Source organism: Lytechinus pictus, chromosome 14 (assembly GCF_037042905.1).
Source record: "Lytechinus pictus isolate F3 Inbred chromosome 14, Lp3.0, whole genome shotgun sequence".
Classification (NCBI taxonomy): Eukaryota; Metazoa; Echinodermata; class Echinoidea; order Temnopleuroida; family Toxopneustidae; genus Lytechinus; species Lytechinus pictus.
In genome coordinates, this window is record NC_087258.1 from 25,712,815 (window position 1) to 25,739,257 (window position 26,443).

Here is a 26,443-nt window from a genome sequence, read left to right on the forward strand (position 1 = left end):
TAAAGTTGATTTGATTCACCTCATTTAGAAGAATTGTACTTTTTTGTTCATTATGCTTTCTATAACCAAACTAATGAGGCCCCCCAACGATTCGCGCAAAATGACCGCGCCGCTCGCTGACTTTTTACTTTCAAGTCTTGCGCAACTTTTGAGACAAGTTTCGCATCACCCGGGTACGCGGTTCTGAAATTATGCAAAATTATGTAAGAGCATGTCAGACCAAAAATTGCTCAAAAACGTGATTTTGTGTACAAAATCAATGCAAATTGTGTTTTCAACCAAAAATCATAAATGTATGATTTTTTTTAGTTTTGCTGGTCCAAATGTATTTATTTTATGCTGATTATGATCTCAGAAGAGTCCCCAACAAATTTCATTCAAAAAACAATGAAAAACAAAGAAATACATAAGAAATTGCAAAAACAATATAATACATAAGAAATTGATCTGATATCACAATTTTTTTCATGTACACTTGCCAAGAACACCACAAAGAGTTTCCAAACCAAAAATTAGAACATTTGGAGCTTTATTTAAGGAGTTAGAGGGGAAAGTATAATTTTGCATACTAATTACGCATAAATTAGCATAATCACTTTATAGCAATTTGCATGAAATAAATTACTATACTCATTTGTAGATTATGTCCAAGATAACCTGCGAGCCAATATTCGGCCCGATCGCGCGGCCAACGGCCGAGATCTCAAGGGGGGGGCCTGGGAGGCCCCCCCCAGCCATATGAACTACCAAAATACCCCAGCCTAGATGGGGTTGAAATTGGCTCAAAAGTTTTGGATGTGTAAACGTTTTGAATATGAACATGCAATTGTGGCAACAATTATTAGAACACCCAATGCCACACAAAGTTTATGGGATTCAAAACTGTACATTTATGTGCAGTCACGGTCGCCGAAGTAAGTTTGAGGGTATTATGCGTCAAAAGCTTTCATGATTTTTAGTATACACTGTAGGGTCTTGGGCACCATCTGATACAAAATTTATATAATCTCAACCATCCTTTCAGAAAATGGTATTTTTTTCTTTTACACGACACTTTTATCCCGACAGGTTCAAGATTATATTTTTCATTTGGTGGCTTAGAGCGAGTTCGAAATAAATGACTATATATTTTATTGTATTTAAAGCATAGTCAAGGATTCTGTAGACATTCCAACCATTTCATAGGTATCTCATTGGTCAACAGAATGAAAACTACTAAAATGATTTAGATAATTTCGTCCACTGCTGTATGTTATGGAACTCCCTAAAACTATACGACTTGTACCTTTCTCCCCATGAAAAGAAAATAAGGAGGCTCTGAAGACTTCTTTTCATATACAACAATTTTATTCATACATTTAAATTTCAAAAAGTCTTTTGTTCATCTTTCATTCTGTACAGATCACATAGTCGATTTAAGCTCAAGTTTTCAAAATCATATATTAAGACACAGGAAAGCACAGACACAAAACAAAACAAGTTAAAATAAAAATGTTTGCCAGTTTCACAAAGCAAGTTACTGTAAAAATCATAATTTACAACGGCCCGTATGTTGAACTCCGGTTTAAATTAAACCTTCGTTAAAGTTGTAGTGTAACTCTGGACAGCCAATTGCAGCACAAATCTCTATTAGCCCATTTTCAATGCATTAACTCTTATGACACTCAAATCATTTATAACTGTCTCAGAAAGATAACTGAAATATTTGCTTCATTATGAAAGCAAAGGGAAACTAATTGTAAATACAAGAAATAAACAATTTAAGCAGAATTTTTTGAGTTTTTGGCTGCCCATAATCTTAGCACAGAGTTAGACCATGGTCTAAGTTAAACCTGACTTCAGAATACGGGCCAATGAGTGTTACTCCAAGGGCTACTTGATAAAGCTGAGGTACGTTTAAGCTTTACGTACCACTAGTGAACCTTTCTTTTTTCTCAGAAAGATGCCCCATATTTTCCTTGTTTCAACATTATGGGAATGTATTTCCCATAAACCTGATAAAAACTTTAAGGGAATTGAACGTTCCATTCAGATACTTATTCAAAATAAACACTTTAATCTACCGAGATTAGACTTCAACTGAAATTGATGAGAATAAAAGTGATTAGTTTTATCTTATATTGTTTATTGCAATGGGCTTCCTTCTACAATTCACTCTCATCAAATAATTCGTATTCAATGACTACAAAATTGGGCAGCAGGATTAATTTTACAGGTTTCTCGAGATCATCCATCCCAGCCACTCTTAAATTCATTACACTGGCTTCCTTTGAAACAGTGACTAATGTCTCAAATTACTGAACAACAGTGAAAATGATGGTAATTCCACATGTTCAGGGAGAAATAAAACTTCTTTTCACTTGACAAGGAGAAAATTAGAATATTTCATATTTCATATAATAAAATACAAAATAAAAAGAGAGTGAATGGGTGACGTCATCAGTCTGCCAATTTGCATACTGACCAGGATGTGCATATTACTGTTTTGTGAAATTAAGCAAAATTTTAAAATGTCATAACTTTCTTATTTTACATCCGATTTTGATGAAATTTTCAGTGTTTTGCTTGTTGGATTTTTCTCCTTTTTTCAAATCAACGTTTTGTTGGGGTGGACTTGTCCTTTAAGGAACTCCATAGCATTAGTGATCGCAATATTCAAATGCTCATAACTTTCTTATTATTTGTCCGATTTTTCTCAAACTTTCGTTGATCTGTTTCTTTGATTTTTATGTTTTCACACAAGCTAACTTGTTCCAAAGGTTTCATTCTCCTTTAAATAACTGCTTTACTCTGTAAACGCCAACTAAATGTAGAACACAGGTCAGCTAGTGACCTTCTTCGCCTCACATTTCCATTAACTCGTACATTATCCGACAATAGAACTTTAACTGTGTCCGCTTCAAAATACTTGAATGATTTGCCACTTGCAAAAAGACAGTCTCCATCACTCGCAATTTTCAGAAAAGCATTAAAAACCCATCTTTTCCATAGTTTGTAGTTCTAAGATTATATAACACAATTCAATTAACTGATTGCAAGTGCTTTGGGCCTAATACAGACTTGCCAATGCAAAATTTGAACCAATTACTGCGAGGGAACGAAGCGACCATGCCCGAGGGTGCAGAGCGTCCAAGGGGTTGGGTATGGGAGGGGGATTTTGCATATTTGCACTTCCAATTGTGCAATATGGTGCAGACCTTGAGAGAAGATTCAGCCTCAAGAATGACTGTATCTGGGTGTGTTATGATTTGGTCAACCAGAATACAGAAATGGACAATTGGATATATTTCAAAAAACCCATAAAATAATATTGATAATTGACACACTTATAAATATTCACCCAAATCCATACTCACAAAATTCCCAAATCTGAGCATTCAGTTTTCTAACGAAATAAAAACTTCAAAAAATGAACAGTTGAGTTAAAAACTGAATGGTCGGCAACACTGCTTATAGGAAAAGCGCAGTATAATAATAATAATGAGAAATCCGATAGAAGACCCAATAAGGGCCACCAGTCATGTGATAAGATATGGGCAACGCACCAACAACTTATAAAATAGGCCATAAGGTCTCAATTTTAAATTTATGTGAGCAAATTAACTTGAAAGGCAGGCACCCTTTAAGTTTATCGACACAACAGACAAATTACAAGTCATCAAGAAATTAATTACGGCAGACAATACATAATACAGCACAGATGGCATCGACACGGGTGAATTATCAAGGGACAATACTTTCTTGAAAAATATACTTTTTTTTTCTTCCTTTCAAAGGAGTAATATAATACACATTGATGGTTATTTCACGACTTATAAAATAAAATTAGAACAATTAGACAGACTTAACAACACATTATTTTCTTGTCATATTTTTATACTGTATGATTGAAATATTCTTCCATCTTTGATAAAAATGATATATGTCTGGGATTTCTTAAACACCTTATATCTTATGACATCAAAGGCCCAAGGCTTTTAATGTCATTATCCTTCCAATAATCATTTAGCATAGTTAGCATCCAAGAACATAATCATTAAATGAAATGTTCACATATATGCCATATTCCTATTTCTTATTAATCCGCTTTGGATGCGAGTTGAATTTTCCCTCATTAGAATTCACCATATAATTTAGACTCGGCAAATGTTTGAGGTGGGCTTGACCTTTACTTCAGAGAAATTTCGCATATAAAATGAACTTTTGCAAGGTCAAATTTAGATTTTTAAGAGGAAGGTACAAACTTTGGGATGCAGAGGGGCAAATACATGTAAGTACTGTCAACACTGCATAAGTTAACCTACTTAAGTCAAATAATCGCAAAGCTGAAGCATTTCTGAAACTAGATTATGTAAAACGTGTTATTTACATGCCAGCCAACATTTAGAAATGCCAAATCAGCACAACCAATGGCCAGGGGTACGGGGGCCGAATAAGCCTCCTGACGGGTCCAGGGGCAGAGTCTCAAGCAGGATTCAAGAAGCCATTGCCCCCTGAAACTCCTGGATTGTAGCAACTTTAACCCAAAAAGGACTGGGGTATTTGAGATGTGTATTAAGGACTGGAGACATGAATGGGTCTTTGGCGATATACCAAACTTTTTTTTTCTTACATGAAATTTCAGAAATCAAGAAGTCCTGATTTAGGGGCATGTTGAAAGTTGAATATCAGGACGGTTGGCAGGTCTATATTTACCTTCTGTAATTCAAATTTCTCAAAAGTCGAAACAACTTTCTGTGATCTCAAGTGGTTTGACTTAGGCAGATTTACAGGTAGTGTGTATACAATGGCCCGTATTCTGAACTCGGGTTTAAATTAAACTCTGGTTTTAAGTTGTGGTTGAACTATGAAAAGCCAGTTGTTACATAAATCTCAAACAGTAGAGGTTCAATGTATCAGCTCATTTGACTCCCAACATATTATCAACTGCCTGGGAAGGATAAGAATTAGTAATGAGCACAGTAAACATGAGCAACATGAGAAGCAATCACTGTAAACAAAATTTTGAAACGTTTGGCTTCCCATAATTCTAGCACAGAGTTAAACCATGGTCTAAGTTAAACCTGACTTCAGAATACGGGCCTTTGTGTCTACTTCCAAAGAAAATTCTAAGGTAAGGTGAAGGAAGAAAAATGTAAAATTCCAAGAATTTCTTTACGAGAACTACACAAATCCACCTGCACTACCATGCCTTCAGCTTGCGGACTTTCTTCTTCTCCTGAGGGGTTCTTAGGGTCATGGAGTGAGGCGCCACGCGCACCGCACGACGAGGGTTACGCCTCATTGACTTATCCTGTGCATCGGACTCCAGTTCGGTGGTGGCCGGGGAGAGCAGGACGACGGAGTCTGCTTCCGATGGGGACGGGACGTGAGAGACGGCCAATGAACGTCTAAGAGAATGATAAGAATCATTACAATAATATGCAACATTTAAATAGCGTCTGAGAAAGAGAATGATAAGAATCATTACAATAATATGCAACATTTAGATAGCGCTTGATATTACGTTTCTAAGCACTGAATACTACTGTCCTAGCTACACTATTTGCCCTGACTTTAGTATGGCTAACCAGATTAGCATTCAAGCTATTTATGCCTACTAGGTACCCATTTACTACATATTTATTACAAAACATATGATAAAGCAATATCATAAACAGTTTAAAATCCTAGAATAATGTCAGTTTACTTTATATACACACTCTGTAGTTAAGGAAATAGAGCTTGACAGTCAGATGCTCAACGCTACAAACTGGTTTAGTTGGCAGATTTTCCACTGATGTATTGTTTCGTTTAATTGGATTTGGCTTTGATTGTCCTGCTTTTACAGTATTTTGTGTAATCACAAGTCTTTGGTCTGAAAAAAAAAGAAGTAAATAAATCTGACATGGAAGCCATTCTTACCTTGAGCCCCTAACAGGTGTGATAGCAGGTTTGTCTTTGATCTGCGTCATGGAGGCATTCCCTTCTCGCCCCCTCCTGACGCTCCTGGTCCCCCTACCTCCAGATGCCATCACCATCGACTCCCCAGGGAGCGGTGAGGGGACGGTCAGGACGGTCTCTGAGGCGGTCTGGCTGAAGGACGGAGGGACGGGTGGGGCCGTTTCCTTGGTGATGATCTTGACGGCCGAACGACGCCCTCTTGATCGTGTGAGGGGTGGGGAGAAGATGAAGGAGGGCTGGGCAGGTGTTGTTGGCTCTTCTGTGGATAATGATAACAATCCAGTTATTACAAGGTGCTAAGATGTTGTTGAAGCACAATGTACCTACAATGTTTAAAAATAGTGGCTCATTCAAAATAAATCTACATGCTTACACAGAGCTGCCAAGTTGTATTTTGCATTTTCAGTATTCTTATCCCCCAAAATCAGTATTTTGACAAAAAAATCAGTATTTTTACCGTGTGAGATAAATATTTTGTATTTTTCCCCAAAAAAGTGTATTTCATAATAAAATGCTTGGCGCACTCGCCCATCACGGCGCTCAAGCTGCATGCAAGCTAAAATGTGCACTGCTCTTGCAGATGAAAAAAAAAAAACATTGAAACTTGTGTATATCTCACCCTGGTTTTTACAAAATGATTGAAAAAAAACAAGTTACCTGAAATTACATTGATCTAATAACCATATTTGTGTATGTTTTATGAAATAGAGACATATAGAGATTATTATTATTATTATTTTTTTTTTTAATACAAAAAACGTATTTTTTAAAGAAAAAACGTACTGCCGCATTTTGGTTGCAAAAACGTACTAAATACGGAAAAATCGTACTACTTGGCAGCTCTGCTTACAGCATGTATTTTGAAACATACATGCATTGACTGACTAAAGAAGACATCACCTTTCTTTTGTTCCTGTCTCGTTTTGGTTCTTGGACTGGATCTTGACGGTGTCGTCATGGATCTGGTAACTGGAGATCTTGGTGATCTTCTAGGGGATTCCTTCACGTCTTCCTGGCTTGGTATCATCAGACTGGGAGGCTTAGGAGGTGATATTACCGGTATATCTGAGCAATTAAGAGAGAGAGGAAGAATATACTCTGCATGTCTGTGCTGGGGACATAATATACCACAAATGTCTGTTTGTAACCTCGCTAAAGAATTTTATATAACTCCGAGTTGGTTTCAAAGATTTTAGATTATACAAGGCTATCCGAATACATACCAGTATCTTGTCGTGAATTTATTATATTTTTTTAAAACTGTATACTCACTAAATTGATATCTGCCTTTAATCACAAGCTCTATTGGCATAACAGTTATAGGTGTATAGATTTAGTAAGCTTCAAATACTCTGATTTTAATCAACCTACCCTATTCTTTAGGTTTATCAAATATCAGTGAAAAATATTCAAGCGTATGGTTATCAAGGATTCAATCAAATCACTGGGACATTAAGAGATAATTGTATAATTATCTATTTCACTTCATTTCTACCCAATCAAGGCCAGGCTTTTCAGTTGTTGTTAGTATGTAGCAGCCACAGCAGCTTCTGGTCCTATATTAAGGCCTGTTTTCTGAACTCTGGTCTTAAGTTATGGTCTTACTATGAAAAGCCAGTTGTGACATAACTCTCAAACAGTTCAGGTTCAATTTATTATTAGTTCATTTGACACTCAACATCAAAGTAGTTTTCATGACCATCAACCCTAAATAGACTGAGCTATTTCAACGCCTAAGAAGACGGGGTGGGGGGATGATTCAGCCCCCCCTTATGGGTCCGTTGATCGCGATGAAAATTGGCATGCGTGTTACCCATGGCATAATCTACAAAACTATAAGATCAATCCTGCAGAAAATCTCATTGCAAACTAATCATGCTAATTTATGCATAAAATCAAAAGATTGCTCTAATTAACTAAATAATGCCCCTAAATTGCTAATTTTTGTTACACAGACTCTTTATGAGGATCTGATCAAATGTGCTTTAAAAGCATTTCAACATCACATTTATTTACTAATGTACTTTATTGTTTTCTAGATTTTTGTATTTCTTTGTTTTTCATTGTTTTTCATTGTTTTTTTTCAATGGAAATTGTCGGGGACTTTATTTTGACCAAAAAGAAGATAGAATAAATTTATTTTAATCAGTAATAGGAAAAATAATGATACATTTATATAAATTTAGGCTAAAAACACTATTTGCATTGGATTTGTACACAAATTCATATTTTTTTGGAGCAATTTTGGGTCTGCATGCACTTACAGAATGTTGCGTAATTTCGGAACCGTGTACCCGCGGGTACACGGTACACAATTTGGGACATGAAAGTAAAAAGTCAGTGAGCGACGTGGTCAAAAATTTTGCGCGGCGAATTTATCAAAGAAAATGTCAAGGGGGGGGGGGGGTAAATCAGTCAGGGTTAAAGTTTGATGAAAGAACACAGTAAACATAAGAACCTTACAATATCAATAAATTACTGACATTTTTGGCTTCCCATAAATTTAGCACTCAGGTTGACCAGGGCCTAAGTAAAACTGGACTTCTGAATAAAGGCCTCAAGGTTTTATACATGCATCTATACCTGCTTGAACATCCATGGGAGAATCCAGCTTGCCAGAATCTCTAGGGCTCTCCGTTACTTCCTGATCCTCCTTACGTTGCGTCCCTTCTCTGTCCTTCAGGGTTTCACTGAACGGAACTCTAGGGGGAGTCTTCTCCACTTCCCGCGTCCTGAGGGCAAGACCCGGAGTGGTCTGCACAGACATCTCCTGGACGTCGGCTTTCCCGATAGGCTGCTGGGAGAGGTCAAAGGTTGCTCCGGACATTGGCGAGGTCTGGATGTGAACGCTCTCCCGGACGTGTTTAGGCACTGCGGGAATCTCGAAGACTTCTTTTTCTCCGAACCGCACCTGGATTTGAGGAAAGACATACATGTAGTAGCAGAGTCAGAATAAGCTTATCCACTTGGTATGATTCGATGGGCCATCAACCTTAATAACAAAATCATCATAACCATATCTATCATATATTCTTCACCATAACTGATAATCACCTGCACCATAGAAGATCACGATCATCATAAAAATCACCATCATCACCACTGCCCTCCTCCTCCTCATCACTGTCGTTGTCGTCATCACCAAAACAAACATTTATCATCACCAACATCATCATCACCACAACCACCACCACTACCACCACCACCATCATCATCACATTATCGTTGTTGTGACAGCCATTTTTAATGTCATCATCATTGGCATTGACATCACCATCTTCATCATCATCATCGTCATCATCAACAACATCAACAACCCACCACCACAAGAACCACAACTTCCTCCATTAACACCACCATCATCAATGCTGTCACCAATACCACCACAATCACTCTCAACTATCACCGCCATCCCCAAACCTCACCTTCGGCTCTCCCTCTCCAACGGCTGCCTCATCCTCATCTTCTGTGTCTTCCGCATCAAAGGTCAGCTGCCAATCTTCCGATACAGGGGGACCCTTGTCCAAGAAGGCCTGCTCAACGTCAAAGTCTCTTGACTCCCTTGGGGGTGTTGGAAGAGGAACTGATGAGGGGCTTCGGGCAGTGATCTCCTGGAACTGGAATGGGGCCAGGGAGTGGATGGGTCTCCGTGGTGACGGCTGGAAGATGAATTCAGGAGGCTTCGCGGGTGAAGGTTCCCGTTGTGCGCTAGGTCCTTAACAGGCAAACATAAATAAAGATAAGGAAAATCCTTGGTGGAAATGTATATATCTGTATTTTATGGTTGACTGATTGTAATAAACTTTGTATTGAATTCCTCTTCCAATAAGGCTCCCTGTATCCTTGTCTTCAAATATGCCCTAGAAACTTACCTTTTTCCTCAATAATCAATTTCTTTATCTTTTCTTGAAGAACTGATTATGACTGTTTATTGTTAATGTATATTCATGTATTGTAAGTGCTATAGTGCTGTTTGTTCTTAACCCTTTAACATATTTATAACCATTATCATCATCATTGTTGAATTGTTTGAAAATAACAACTCAAAGGGTTTGCATAAACCCTGAAAACTGCATGAGAAGTGAACCGATAAGGGCAATTCCATAGGTTGGTGGACATGAGCTCAATGTGTCTTTGTACATATAGCCCATCTGAATCGTAACGTGAGTAACCACTTTATCTGCACCCCTAGTAAAAACCATGTGTTCTTTATTTTTTGAATTATATACAAATTTGTCTCCCTAATATACTTCTTTGAAATGGATATAATCAACTTTCATAAAAGCCTTGTATGAGGACACTTTTCACTAATGTCCACTTTTCATTTTATGCATGTCCAAATCATGTAACATGAGTAACCGACACATTTCAAAGATTTGCCAGGAGCATAATGAAATTTCCCAAGTTTTGTTTTTATACAAAGGATAGTCAGACTGCATTCTATGTTGTGATAAAGAGATGTTTAGTTCCTATCAATAATAATGGAGTTACAGCTCCAAGTATGAGTCAAGGTGTCTCCAAATGTAACGTGGGTAACCGTGGAATAGCCCATAAGCAACTTTGGCCAAATCATACATCAACTAGACGCTAGTAATTATCCTGAAGATTTATTCTAATCATCTGTTGTTTAGTAGATTACGATGTGATGTCACACAAGATACATTCTGTGCGTGCCATATGGAGGATGAGGATTTTCAAGAGTCATCAACGTTTGACACGCTTTGAGCCTTTCACCAAATACTTTGCTGGATGCCATCAAATCGATGTTGGCTATTCTACATGAGCTAAAAGAAACCCCACATACCTTCAGTATCCATCTGCTCATCCGCATCCATTTCCACATCCTCCATCGCCATGGGAACAGGCTCCTCCCTCTCCTGCTGTACCTCAGCCGAAGCGGGAGTTCCCGCATGCCTCAGACTGAAATTGAAAGTGATTTCTTCATCCTCTTCCCCGTCCTCCTCCTCCTGTCCAGTCTGGTCGCCATGGTGAAGGACGTTATCCAGGTTCAGTACCATCCCTTCTGGAATGGGCGGGGTCTGGGAGTCGTCATCTTGGTACAAGAGCTGCAGTACTTGTTCGTTCTCTGGAAATACAAGAAATATACAAAAGGGGGCTTCACAAACACTAAAATCTATACTTCAATGCAAATGTGAAGAGATCATGGTAGCTCAGTAGTAGATATCCCGCCTCATGAATGGGAGGTCGTGGGTTCAATCCCTTGCAGGGTCATACAAAAGAATTTTAAAATGGAGCCTTTTAGCTATAGCATACCTGCCAACCTTTGATAATAAAAAATCAGTATCAAAGTCACGAGGGCGCCGAGCGGGTCGCGCGCGAGATGGTTTCCCCCTCCCATGGTAGGGACTCTGCATTTTCTGCATGTAAAAGTAGCATTTCCCTACCCTTTTTAAAGCAAATTTACCCTCTTAACCATACCACAGGATGACCTACATGTAACGTTAGTCTACTTATATGTAATATAATATCATTTATCAATCAAACATTAAAACAAGGGTCTTTAAGATATCACGTTTGTGACAAAAAAATACACCCAGTTTCATTCAGGTGTGATTTGTTTTCATTGAAATCTATATAGATTTAGGAATAATTTGATTTTGAGCATATTTTTGTAAGGCCCTCTATTGTTGGAAAGTTTCTGGAAAGATTCTCTTTTTAATCAGAAAAAAACTAATTTCAAGAATTCAATTGAGTTTTGGGCCAAGGGATATTTTGTATCATTAATTCAGATTCAAGTTGGCCTAGCCTACTGTATTAAAAACTGAGTGCAAAAAAATCTAACAAGTGATGGAATCACTTGAGTGACGCTGTCATCAACTCAACATCGACAAGCTCATTCAAGAAGGCCATTGACAGAGCTTTCTAATCCTCACCCCGCCCTCTCTCACCCGATGCGTTTATGCCCAGGAGGGCCCTGCATCGTATACATCCAGATCCAGAACATTTATTTATCATTTATAATTATATCAAGTCTATCATATGCATCAAAATAAGCCAAACATTGTCATCTTATTCATGTTTATATTTCACCACACAGGAGTAGTGACTGAGGACAAGGTTATATCATAACCTTTATTAGATAAGTGCTTGTTGGCATAAGAAAGCATATTTTCAGCCATGACAAAAACGGAGCCGAAGTAATACGGCGGAATACGCCCGACCCGCACCCACCACTGCACTTGCGGTGCGCCGATGAGACTGGGAGGCTGAGGCGCTGCAACTCGGGCGCCGGGAGTTTAGGCAAGCGAAGCAAGTAGATTTGGCGTTCGGCTCCGATGGATCAACTTGACTCGAAAGTTGATAATTGCCGCTTTCTTTCTCACAAATTTGACAATTATTCGAAAAAATAAAGTACAGATCAATTTAACATTGCGTAGGGATAAACTTGAGTAACTACGGCAGAGCCTCCCGATGTGCACGGCGCGGCCGATCGGCCGGGTAAGCAGGCGCCGGTAAGCAGACTCATCAATGATATTACCAACACACTCTAGACACCAGTACACGACTCATTCACTAACTCATTCCACAATACAAAATCATCCGGCGAAAAGAGCAAAACCTCGAATAAAAAGTGAAATTTTCTTACTAAATCACCATATTTCGCGTCAAAAATATCACCATCCTTAATTCTATACATCGTAGTTAGGAAACAAGGGGTCTAAAAAAGTGAATTTTTCACGGTTTTTCCGATGTTCGTGGATTTTGAAAACGTGTCCTCACTGAAAACTGGCACTTTCGCGAGCCGATGTCAGCCGCCATTTTGTTCCGGAAGTCAACGCTAATATCGGCCGCGCCGCTGTGGCCGCTGCTCGTAATTTTCACATGCAATTGCAATGGAACTGTGCACTTAGCACTTAGCCGTGCGCCCCAGTTGTTTATGCGTTAGTCGTATGTTACAGCCGCTTATGCGTTAGTCGCATCATACAGCCGTTTCAATAATTTCAACACTATATTGATTGACCTAAAAATCGGAATTTTGGTTTAAAAATTCGGAATTCGGAATGGAGGCTAAAAAATCGGTATAATTCCGCCAAAATCGGAATGGTTGGCAGGTATGCTATAGGCGCTCAAAGATCTGAGAAGGGTAATAGAAAGATATCACCTTATGCAGGGCCTTCTGATAGAGCAGCTTCATAACTGAAGTGGCAGACCTGCCAACCTTCTACAACCAAAAAAAGTATTCTTATAAGGAAAAAAAAGTGTATTTTTTACAAAAGAGTATTTTTAAGAATTTGTCTCAACGTAACAATCGCCAGCCTGTTGTAGTAAGATCGGTGAAAAAACATGTCAAATGACTCTACTTGAAAACTTGATAATTCACCCTTGAATAATTCACATGTGCTCATAGTCAAGAATTTACTTGTTCTTTTCATGCAACAAGTTACTGGCCCGACAGTGATTTTTATTGGCCTGGGACTATCGGACCAGTGCTAGTGAAACGCGCTGTGTATAAAACATACTCCATGATCAGAAATTTTAAAACGAAGTAACAAATCATACAAAAAAAGTATTGGTGTATTTATAGCAAAATAGAGGAACAAATACTCTAAAAAGGGAACGCTTGGCATGTCTGAAGTGGCTACCCTAGGTAATATAAAACATTATTATTGTTGTTATTGTTATTATAATTATTGCTATAATTATTATCATCATCATCAACATCATTATCAAGATATTCATGTTGAAGATCTGAACTATATTCTATAGCAAACCTACCTTCTGATGGCTGGCGGAGAGGAGAGGGACGTCTCACACTAGGCGGCTTTTCTTTCGGGGTAATGATACGACTGCGTTGAGGCGTCGGCGGCTTCATCTTCGGGGTCAATATTAGATGCCCCGCCCGCTCCGTCACCTGCTCCTCCATCCGAGTCGGACCGGGCGGCGAGCCGCGGGCGGGGCTGACGGACGAGTCCCGGGCTTGCTCTGGTGGTATGCCTTCCATGGGAGACTGGAAGGGTGGGGTCTCGGCTGCCTCCTTGGTGGGGGAGATCTGGGGGCTGAGGGGCGGGGTGGCCCATGCCTGCTGCTCAACATTCGGTGAGGGTGTGTTTCGCCCGGGGATGAATGACGGGGGTTCTGGTACCAGTCTGGATTTGCAATATCATAAAAGGTAAGTGGATACTATAAAAATATGTATCAGTTTTCAGAGATGCTGCTTACTCAGGGCAAATTTTTAAATAGTTGGAATATACTTGCCTAAAAATCTATTTCACTTGCCCGAAAAAATCCTTGAAAAAAAGAGTTTTACCTCTTCAAAAGAAAGTTTTGCGGTTTTATAAACCATTGACCCTTTTTTCTCTTTTGATATGAACTGATCTGCCTTGTTATTGCATTTCTTTTTCCAAAGTGATTTTATCTTGCCTGCTATAACCAACATTAGGGTCAATATATCATATCGACCCTAACTTTGGCCATTCTACTGTGAGAATTTTGCTTTCTACTGTGTGAATTTTGCTTGCCCAATTCGGGCAAGTAGTTTTGGTCTTTACTTCAAAACACTTGCCCGACTCTAACTTTTACTCGCCCCGGGCAATCGGGCAAGTGCTTATGTAGCACCCTGATTACTATACTTCCTGTTTGCAGTAACAGTATCAAATACTACAAAGAGAACTATTCTATAACTGGATAATTATAAAATCAACATCTAACTATTAAAATATCGAATGACTCAAATAATTGATCAAATAATTTATGTAGTTCCAACGAACACTTACATTAATGTTTCCGAATATCACATCATATAGAAATATCTTTCAATTCCTGAGATGTTTGAAAAAATACGAAATATATACCAATGATATTGGATGCTTTGTCAATATAGGCACTGATTGATAATTAATGCATAGAATCTTCCATACATAAACTAATGGTTTCAGATGACAGCTTCAAAACCCCTGGATGAATTCCGGCCAATAAGTTTAAAATTGTTATTACGATTGTTGCTAAGAGTGGATATAAACTCTTGGCTCCCTTAACCCTAAAAGAGCCGGGTTACTTGGACCCATCTCACAGGGGGGGGGGGGGATCGCCGCCAAAATGTTCACAGTGGTAGTGTGCGATAAAATCTACAAGGGTGTATGGTTCATTTTTTTTTAATAATAAGATTTTTCATTTAATGAATTAATCATGCTAAGTTATGCATGAAATAAAACACCTGCTCTAATCGAATAGCATACGGCCCCAAAACTGCTAATTTTTTATTCCCAGACTCTTTGTAGGATCCCGATCAAATGTACGTCACAAAAAATTTGGTGACGCAATCTTTTTAAATGTATATTATTGTTTAATTTCTTATGTATTTCTTTGTTTTTCGACTTTTGTTTTTTATTGTTGGAAATTGTTGCAGATATAATTCTGATCATAAACAAGACAAATTAATTAATCAGTAAAAGATGAAATAATGATACATGTATGAATTTTGGCTAATACACAATTTGCATTGGATTTGTACATGAATTCACGTTTTTGAGCATCGCAAATTTGGTCTCAAAAGTTGTGCTAGATTTGACAGTAAAATGTCAGCGAGCGGCGCGGTTGAAAAATCTCGTGCGGCGGATTTATCATGAAAAATGAAGAGGGGGGGCAAAATCCGCCGCCCCGGGCCTTTTACAATGTAGGGTTAACATAAAGCTTAGCAATTGATCATAGGCTGATTCCTACGATTAATTGCATTGATTATTGTGTATGATCAATCGTAAAAAAACAAACCCTATGATCAATCGCTAAGCTTCATGGTACAGTGCTCTACAGAATCTACAGTGTATTTACTCATTGATGTCAGGAGATGGCGAGTCCTGTAAGATTGTGTCGTCTGAAAAGCGGATGTGCCTGGCAGGCGTCGCTTCTTTGGTCTTCTCAGATTCTTCCTCTGCTAAAGAGAGAAAAATCAGTTTTGGATACGTTTACAAAATGTTTCACGAATAAAGTCTATGAGATGCAAGCAATGAAGTGATTGGGATGTACATGTATGAATATCAACGAGAACGTGCTACACTGTACTCAACTATGGTCTGAAAACAATACTAATGAAAATGTAAGCTTATATCTATATAATTTGATATCTATCGCTATCGTAAAAGGGAGTAAACTATACTTATTACATAGATTAAGTGAAAAATATGACATACCAAGGCTTTAATTCATATTGCCCTATTTGATTTTTTGCAATATTTTCACAAAACAAGATATATCATATGGATTGAAACAAATGCAAAATTGTACAAACCATAACATTGCACAATGAAAGAGTACAAAAGCATACAAAAATACTTCTGCAAAGATTCATAAAAAGTACATGTACATAAAACAAGAATGTAAGAAGCTATGATGACTTGATATTCAAGTTATCACTTAGATTTTGAAATCATGGACTTGAATTACAATAACTTCACACATACATACTTTGCACTAACCACAAACTGCATGTACATGTATGAGATATGGGAGTTAACAAAGCAGAATCGAGTTGATGTAACACACTTGTCATATTTTCTCACATTTGTGAGGAGGCATAATAGCGCTGTGGGTTGAGCAGTGGTTTCAAAATTTCGTGGCCAAGGTTCGATTCCCACTTGGTGCACTAGTGCCCTTTGGTAAGGCATTAATCCTCATTACCAGGTCCCTCAAAGAGGACCTTAAGCCGTCAGTCCTCTGGTTGCTTGCTTACAAGCATGCATCCTTTTTCTATCAGGTAACAGAATCACTGGCATCACCACAATGTTATCAAGGATGTATACAAAGTAGCTTTCATTTGAACAATGGCAGTTGGACACAAAAGAATGCCAAAATGAAACAGACAAATATAGAATAAAGAATAACGAGGGGGTGTAGATCAACATATTAAATGCATTGAGTGCTCTTTTAATAATTTCACAGTGAATTACAAGGTGGTGGAGTCCACTTACCAAATGAAAGCGTTTTGCGATGGAATTGAGGAGGCGTGGGTAGCGTAATGTCTACAGCTGAGGTTGGATGATTGTATGAAGAGGAAATGAAAAACAAGTAGTGATCACAAAAGAGATGAACAATGATTAGCACAATGTATACATTTCATTTATACATAGAAAATGACGCTACTGCAGCTCAAAACCACCATTGAAAGTAAATGTGAGGAGGGGCCTACTGCACATGACATGTTTTCTCCGTTTAAAAAATACCCCACCAGCTTATAACACAGGAACCCCATTGCCCTGCGTGTTATGTCAATGGGAGCTAAAGTGGGGTATTTACCACCCCACTTTTAGTTTTTGGGAAAGTGTTCATTTCTCTTGTTTAAACTGGGGAGGGGTGGACTGACAGCTGATAATACACAGCAACCAATGATGACCACAGCGGATGAAGTTGGATTGCAGCTGTCCATCTTACGTAATAGTATAAACAAACTTTTAAGAGCTTCCTGGCCCTTCCTGGCTGACGGAAATCTAGGAATAATTAATTTGTAATCTATTTGTTTTAGGACATTGGCATATCCAAAAACAATTCTAAATTTAGATGAAGATCAAAATCGAAGTCTGAACGATGCAAAATGACCCACAATTGGCGAAATTAGAATAAGCAGAACAAAAGAAGTTCAGGACTATTGCATGTCTCTCTTTCTCTCTCCCTGCCAGTGCTGCCAGGCAATGAGGGTCACTCCTCCGAAGGGGGAAAGATGGATTACATCTGGGCGAGTGTGTGTCTGTTTAAGGATTGCTGATGGGGGAGGGGTTTGTGATCTGGTCAGGAACTGGAAATTGGGGTGTCATGGGTGTTGATAGTTTAAATGAGAATTTTCCTAATGAAATTTGAAAATTGATAATCAGCTCCTCCATCCAAGTATGAGTATGAACACCTTTTTTTTAAACACTTGACTCAAAAGCCTCGATCCATACCCTCTTTCCAATACAATTCATATCGAGGAAACTCACTCCAGGGGCCCGTTGCATAAAAATGTTGCCATAAAAAAATCTGGCAAATTTTTTGCCAGATTTTGTTAGTGTGCAATTTTCATTGGCATTATTATTCTTTTTTTTTTAATGGCAAAGTTTTATGCAACGGGTCTCAGGGTGCCAAAACATACATGTAGCTTAGCGATTAATTTGGAGGCAATTCTATGATTGATTGCATGATTATCATGTGTGGTCAATTGTAAAAAGGTTGTAAGAGAAGGCCAGACCTTCGTATAGAAAATAATTCTGATCATTCGTCTGACATATGACAAAGACATTAAAAACAGGGTTCCCACAGAAATTTGAAAACAGAATTCCATGACTTTTCCATGACTAAGTTGCTGCTTTCCTTGACTTCCCGGGAGTTATGTAGAATTTGGGATGTCACAAAACTGGGAAAACTTGAAATCATGAACGCCAATTATAATAGCAGAGTATGATCACACAGAAATGAGAGACACGGCAAACTGGAAAGCTGCCATAGCCAAGGGGTAAATGCAATTCTATGACTTTTCACAAATTTTCCAAATTCCCTGACTTTCCATGACCATAAATTCTTCCAGGATTTTCCAGAATTTTCCATGACTGAGGGAACCCTGATTAGAGAGAAAAGAAAGTTCTCCCTTTTGTTACTATTCCTTGGGAGACCAGCAGAGATGAAGATAGAACCATGAAAAAAGAGGAGAGATGCGATTGAGCAAGAAAATGAACACCCCGCACAAAGTTTTTCATTCACCTGCGAATCCCCTCGCCCTTTCTGTGACGACCTTGGGAGGACTAGGTGACCTTCTAATGACCTTCCTGACTTTGAGAATAGACTGGGGTGTGGGTGGGGCGACCTGGGGCTCTTGATGGACAGCTGGTGTTCTCTGGTAATTAATGAAAATTTTAAAAATTATATACTTTGATTAAAAAAGTCATTGTGCACAATTGCACATGTCATGATCGTTATTATCTCCATCATTAGACTTCACACCACACCATTGTCGATATCACTGTAATCATCATCATCATCACCACCACAACCACCACCATTATCATCATCGTCGTCATCACCATCATTTTCATCATCACCATCAATATCATTATCATCATCATCATCACCACCACCACCACCATCATCGTCATCATCAACATCATTTTCATCATCAATATCATTATCATCATCGTCATCATCATCACCATCATCATCATATCATTCAATTCAATTCAATTCATTTATTTCACTCGATAAAAATAACATACATACAGGTAAATAAGAAATACATAATGGCAAGAACAAAACAAAATAACAAAAGTGATAATACAGTAAATAGCGTACAGAGCAGGCTTCGAGTGTGGACTGGCATTAAAGATCGATTAGATCTTAGAAGTTCCAGCCCAGTAAAGAAAGAAAAAGAAGGGATACAAAATAGAACATACAAAGACAAAATAATACAAGGGAAAACAAACATTAATAAAGTTAAAATGAAGTGTTTGCCTTTCGAGGAAAATGATAGAAAAAAGGTAAAGGACTAGCGTATGTGGAGGGTCACAGAAAATCGACAGGTGAAATTAGGGAGAATAAGTGTAGGAGAAAGGCAAACACAGAAATTATAGTCATGTTACAATTACTTAGTTATTGGATGCGAATGTTGTTAACAGAATTTCTTTGTACTGACGTTGAAAACTATTCAGGGATAAACTATTTTTAAGGGTAGGGGGGAGAGAGTTCCATAATTTGGGACCTGAATACATTATAGTTTTTTGGGTAAAAGTAGTACGGACGGAGGGCATGTGAAAATCAAATTGTCTACGAGTTTGGTGAGAGTGGGTAGCAATATTAAGACAAAAATATCTGCTTAATGATTCAGGAATTATCTTTTTGTGACAAGAATACATAAATGATCCAAGGGATAGTTTATAAAGGTCAAATACACTCAGGAATTTTAATCTTTTAAATAGGACACTGGTGTGAGCATTAAATGAAGTCTTACATATTATTCTTACTGCTCTTTTCTGTAATTTAAATAATCTTAACATATTTAGGTTATTGTTGGCTGCGGTGGCCCATACAACATTACAATAAGTTAAATAGGGATAAACCATTGAATAATAAAGGTTGATTAATATGTTTTGGGGAAGGAAATTTAATTTATTCATTACACCTATATTTCTTGAAATAATCGAACATAAATAATTAAAGTGATTGGACCAGGAGAGTTTATCGTCAAGTTGGATGCCAAGAAATTTTGTATAAGATGTGTGTTGAATTTCCTTACTGCTGAGATATATATTAACATCGTTGGGATTGAAGTGGCGATTTGAAAATATAACTGATGTTGTTTTAGAAATATTTATTATGAGTTTATTCTTGACTAACCATTCTTCTACATGAACTAATTCTTGATTGAGATTTTCACATAATTTATTTACATTATCATTTGACAAGGAAATTGTTGTATCATCAGCAAATATTGTAAAATGCAATTTTTTGGAAGTAAATCTGATATCATCTATATATATTAAAAATAGAAGGGGACCTAAGATTGACCCTTGAGGAACACCATGCATTATGATCTTAGATTCAGAATTATGCTTCTTATATGTAGTATATTGTTTACGCCCCGACAGATAGCTGTTAACCCATTTTAAAGCTGTACCTCTTATTCCATAGCAGTTAAGTTTATACAATAATAATTTATGGTCAAGACAGTCAAAGGCTTTTGATAAATCGAGAAATAAGCTAATAGTTGTTTGTTTGGTGTCAATAGCATTAGATACATAATGAATAAATTCTATAAGGGCAGATGAAGTTGAATGTTGTGGTCTAAATCCGAATTGATTGCAATATAATATGTTGTGTTTATTTATAAAATTTAAGATCCGGTTATACATACATCGTTCTAATATTTTTGAAAATATGGGCAATAATGAAATATCAGCATCATCATCATCATCATCAACACCACCACCACCACCACCATTGTCAGCGTCACCATCATCGTCATTGTCACCATCATCGTCATTGTCACCATCATTTTCATCATCGCCATCAATATCATAATCAGCATCATTATCACCACCACCACCACCACCACCATCATCATCATCATCATCAAATGAAATCAACTACTGACCCTTTTCACTGGTGGTGTCTGTAGGAGAGACAAGGCTTCTGCTCCTGAATAATCTAAAGGAGGTCTGTACGAGAAAATTAGATAAAACTTCAATGACACTTTCTTTGACATCAGTACTCAATGACAGCATGGAAATTGACTTCTATTGGCATGTATAGTGAACATTCTACGAAGAAAAATGTTATTATGGTGACATGATATTTGCTCTGGGATTTATTTTATGTAAGATATGAGGTTAGGATTGCAATAGGGTGTTATGGTAGGTTTATGTTGAGGTTTGGGATAGGGTGTAGTGTTAAATCCAGGGTTGAAGTTAGTCATACAATTAATGTGTGGAATTTGTAGTGGAGCAATTGTTGCCAGAGCCAATGTCATGGAACCTTTATTTTTTATTTCATGTGTGGAAAAGCACATCCTTGCCTTACCGTTGTGACATAACGTTGAAACTCCTCCATTTGCTTCAATACACAAAATGACAAAAATTATATTTTTCCAAAAGTTATCCTGGGAATATTTTTCTTTTATGGGGATATTTAACACTTAAGGCCTGAGAGTAAATGGGGGTTTGGAGAAACACATTAATTTCTGATTATTCAGTGCATGCCAAAATGGAGAATCGTTCCTACCACATGTCAGAATCTACTCATCGAATTGCCCATTTGAAATCTAGGTAGTCTTGAGAACATTCTTTGTCATGCTGCACCAGTGATTGTGTAATTAGTTCCATGACTTTTGCTCTGGCGACAATTGCTCTGCTCTAAATTTGACACACTAATCGAACGACCAACTTCAATCCTGGGTTTATACTCTACCCTAAACCTAAAATAAAACCCTGTTCCAACCTTAACCCTACATCTTCAGACGAAATAAAGCCCAGAGCAATTACCGCAATTGAGAAAATGTCATGCCAGCCTGTAATAAAGTACTTTTTCTCATGTCTACACACGAATTAGATGAACCTTTTCAGTGATCTAAGAAGCCTTGCTATTCTAGTGGTCTCTTTTTTTCAAACATTCAAAACTTTCTTATTCCTTGTCCAATTTCTTTCAAACTTTCACCATTCTATTTATTTTTATTTATTCCCAAAGATTGGATTCCCCTTTAAATCATTTAGAGGCGTTTTAAAACAAAATGTTTCTATTTTGTCGAACCAGCCTTACCTTTTGAAGGACTCCTTGAGAACCTTTGGCGTCTCCATGCCTCCAAGTCCCCTCAACGATTGGTTAATGCTTGCATTTAGACTGGTCGAAAATGGATGATAGGGGGCGGTGTCCTCAGCTTCAAGTGTTTCAGGATAAACAACGCTCACGTCAGCACTGAAAAAAAATGGTACAATGGTCAATAATTTTTATAACACTTGATATTTCTGTAGCGCCTTTTCAAAGAGGTACACAGCGCTTGAGTTTGAGATGTCATCCCTGGTCAGCATAGGATTAAAAATAGATAGTAATTACCAGGAAATGACCTGACAGTATTCATAACATTGCAACTTAAGTGCAGACATGATCAGGATATAACAAAAACGTAGGTAAAGTTTTACTCGTATTGATCCAAGTTTGGTGATGATTTTAGAAGAGGGAGTTTGTTCCAAAGCATGGGTGTAGTAGAGAAGAAATCTGCATTGGCAGCTAATATAAAGGCATTACATAGCATGTTGATATTTTATATCAGACAAGATAAGAATTATTATTATTATTATTTGTTTGGCATCGCCTGTGCCTGGGAGGCGAAAAGCGAACTGAATCACTATGACTCACAAGTCTCTCCTCCCGATATAACTGATGGGGCGGAGTGCACCGAGGTTTCCCCCTACTCTCATACGAATAGTGCAGTGGGTTCTTAAACGTGCAAAGGTGGTGAGTCTCCTCTACACGGGGCTTCCATTAACGTCCTATCCGAGGGACAGAGTTTTTTCTGCTTTACCGACTGAGCCAACAACGCTCCCACTGAGCCAACAATGCTCCCGAATCATCTCCCGAATCAAATTAAGGTTACAATGATAAGAATGAACTGTGCTACAGACCAACTAGTCTAACCACTAGTGAATCACTTACTCCAAGCTGAAAATATATTTACATACTTAACTTAATCAAACGATTAGGAATTCAAATACATGTTTTTTTTTCTCCTTTTTTTGAACAAGGCAGCATTTGGTATATGATTTCCAATATCGAAGAGACGGAACTCACCTCCTGGCTGTTCTGTTGCGAGGGGTCATCGGTGTACCAACGAAGGGTTCAATACACGGTGAGCTGTCATAAGAGTCATCCCTGAAAAAAAGTAATAGCAGATTTAATACCAGCATTCAATTAATAATTGAATGAATCAATCAATAAAACAATCAAGCAAGCTATCAATACCTTGATTAGTTACTCAAGTTTAAAAAATTGAAATTTTCAATGGAAGTCACATGATATCATTATTAAATATCTCTGAGGATGTTATGCATTAAGCATCATCTTTTCTTTACATTTAATTTAACTTATTTCCACTTCAAAATAAAAACATTTCATACATACATTGAATTATACAAACAAGCAAGGTAACAAAAATATCTTTGGTGGGAGGATCATAAAAGGCCGATGTGCGATTTGTTGGAAATGATCTTCACCATTCAATTCACAAATCTAAATTGTGAAACATCTTAAACAGACATGAAGATCATTGACTATTTGTAACCTTAATTTGATTTTTTTCTTGTATCTTATTGTATTTTAGTAGGCCTTCATGACATTCTTAGCCTCTACAATCCTGTCCATGATTGCATTGAGAGGCAAAAAAATACATGTAGGTCATTAACCTTCGTGACTTAATTATATCTTTCATAATCTACATACATATCATTTGACCTCTGTGACCTTAATTTGACCTTGGCCTATTTTACTTACTGTAGTTGAGTAGGTGTTTGATCAGCCTTCATGACATCCCTAGCCTCTGCGATCCTATCAAGGACTGCATTGAGAAGCAGGGCATGAGATATGACCTTGGAAGACTTGGCAGGGTTGATGATGGTCGACAGGGGCTTGGGGCGCGGAACTGAAAATAGAAAACATTAAAGAACGCAATATTATGTACATCATATTTGGTTGCGACTGCATGCATTTGATGTTCTTGAATCCCAGTGCATCATGGAACAGCATTTTAGGTTGAAAGTAGCATGATCATTGGAATAGTGATAAAAAATACTTTTAATCATTATTTTTATTAACTTATTACATTTTATATTTTGGAAAAAATTATATATCTCAGATTGTAGTTCCTTCTCGCTAATTATAGGGGAATATTCAGAGAGCACTAATGAGCAAAGTGTCAGATTAATGCTCAAAGAACAAAGCTCAAGATGAAAGTGTGAGACCAATGCTTATGCTCCAGATTTTTATTACAGCTCAGGTAAGACAAAAAAATACGTGAGTTGTTTTTACCTTCTCTCCTTATTCCGACTGTTTTCTTCTGTCTGGAGTCGGAGTCGAAGGCTAATCGTCTCTGAACCCTCGGAAGCACATTGACATAGCTCTCTGTGATGATGTTTCTTGCCGAGGTCCTCTCCCTGGCTAAGGGGTCGTTATCACCCTGTGAGTGTAAACCAATAGAAAAGTGTGAAAACAATGACTCGCAATTTACGAATACAAAATCTTAGTGGTCAATTTGTAGAATTAATTTTTTAAATCATTTCCAAAGCTGCGATTTACGTTTGAATCAAACTTATCTTGTTGGAAATATATGTAAAGCAATTAAAGGCAGGGAACACAAGACGTGAAAAGGAAGAAGAAATGGAGAGGGATACTGTAAATAAAAAAGGAGAGAAGTTTGGGAGTTAAATGATAACAGAAGAAGAAAACTACATATAGCCAATAATTACAAAATATAAGAAAGAATGAGAGGACAAGAAAGCATCTTGATGACCCGACATTCGATCCTATGACAGCTACTCATGTCTTGTAAGACGGGTTTGTGCTATGCAATTGTTATGAATACCGTAAGGATAGGTTTGGCCTCTAGGGGGGCAAACTTGCCTGTCATTCAAGGCATGCTGCCTCCCCCTCAAGTTAAGACGCTCTAAGAAAGGGACTCACAAGCACCCGTGCATACAAAGACAAATAAATACACTGCACCTGTCGTACTGTATTTAGTGCACCAAGAATACCATCACGGCATCATCACATCATGTGGCACACCAGCAACAACTGACACAACACAACCCTCGCCAGGACAGCATCCAGGTTTTTTTGGGGAGAGTGCTTCTTCAGAGTTCACGGTTGGGGTTAGGTTTTATAATTGGCTTCATGTGAGGATTATCCACCAAAACAACTACCAAAACAACTACCAAAAAAACCATTATGAATGTTTAGCACGCATCATCTTCTCCAGTAAGTCCTTACCATAAGAGCTTGTTGTTTGAGGGTCTCATTCAGTCGGACCGCATCCACAAACCTGGTCCTTTGGAGGTAGTGCATCACTAGAAGCTCCTTGGAGTTGGGTTCTGTCGTCTCCAGGAGATAGCGCTCAAGGACAGACTCTTCGATGTCATCAAAGGGGAGACGGAGTAGCTGGTCCATTGTCTTGGCTGGTTGAATAGAAGAATTTAGAATAATGAGAGGTATTGATAAATTCGGGAGAAGGAATTCTGTCAAGGACAGACTCTTTGATGTCATCGAAAGGTAGCTTGAGTGGTTGTCCATCATTTTAGCTCGTGAAATATGATATGATGACAGGCATTGACATATTCAAGACATGAATTCTTTCAAGAACAGACTATTAGATTTCATCCAATGGCAGCGTGAGTCCGTCCATTGTTTTGGTCCGTCAAATAGAAGAATTGAGAATTAAAATCAGAGCCAGAAATATATTTCGGACAAGGAATTATTTCAAGAATAGACTATAAGACTCTTCAATGTTATCAAAGGGGATCCTGAGTAGCTGGTTCTTTATCTTAGCTGGTCAAATATAATCAAGAATTAAAATGAGAGGTATTTACATATTCAAGACAAAAATTATTTCACGATAGACTACAAGATTTCATCAAGTGTCAGTATGAGTAGTTGGTCTATTGTTTCGGTTGGTCATATAGAAGAATCAAGAATAATAATGGGAGGCATTAACATATTTGTGACAGAAGAAATTGCTCCAAAACAGACTTTTCAATATATCAAAAATACAATTCATGGCTTTCATCCAGAAAATAAATGGTATTTTCAATATAATAAAGATTCTCCAGGAAGCCTTTAACATTCAAGAATCTTCAATTTCATCAAAAGGTAACCAGAGAAGCCAATCCATTGTCTTCATTGATAAAAAGAGAAGGATTTCATGAGGTAATCTCGGTAATTCTGGTAATCCCATTAACATGGTAAAATACCACAATATCACAAATGCAAATTGAAAATTGTTGGAATGAAAGAGTTCAGGGAAAAGAACAAACCATATTTTCCTCGC

The 26,443-nt window shown here is 37.8% G+C and overlaps 1 protein-coding gene across 4 annotated transcripts in view; it reads right to left on the minus strand.

The window, feature by feature from the left end:
- Positions 1-1,325: 1,325 nt before the first annotated feature.
- The window catches only part of LOC129276867 (protein ELYS-like), a 60,836-nt gene continuing 35,718 nt past the window's right edge, over positions 1,326-26,443 (minus strand). For 2 of the 4 annotated variants that reach the window (XM_064109860.1, XM_064109858.1), the window contains 16 exons: positions 25,390-25,574; positions 24,433-24,580; positions 23,899-24,046; positions 23,200-23,280; positions 22,171-22,326; positions 21,011-21,074; positions 18,628-18,760; positions 16,869-16,925; positions 15,733-15,832; positions 13,681-14,051; positions 10,748-11,029; positions 9,369-9,658; positions 8,527-8,854; positions 6,844-7,008; positions 5,905-6,202; positions 1,326-5,390 (listed from right to left, as the gene is read on the minus strand). In XM_064109860.1, the coding sequence (XP_063965930.1) occupies positions 5,183-5,390; positions 5,905-6,202; positions 6,844-7,008; positions 8,527-8,854; positions 9,369-9,658; positions 10,748-11,029; positions 13,681-14,051; positions 15,733-15,832; positions 16,869-16,925; positions 18,628-18,760; positions 21,011-21,074; positions 22,171-22,326; positions 23,200-23,280; positions 23,899-24,046; positions 24,433-24,580; positions 25,390-25,574 (3,014 nt within the window). In that variant the 3' untranslated portion in view covers positions 1,326-5,182. Of the gene's footprint in view, positions 5,391-5,904; positions 6,203-6,843; positions 7,009-8,526; positions 8,855-9,368; positions 9,659-10,747; positions 11,030-13,680; positions 14,052-15,732; positions 15,836-16,868; positions 16,926-18,627; positions 18,761-21,010; positions 21,075-22,170; positions 22,327-23,199; positions 23,281-23,898; positions 24,047-24,432; positions 24,581-25,389; positions 25,575-26,443 lie in introns of all 4 variants that reach the window. The other 2 variants (XM_064109859.1, XM_064109857.1) reach the window with 1 other exon arrangement.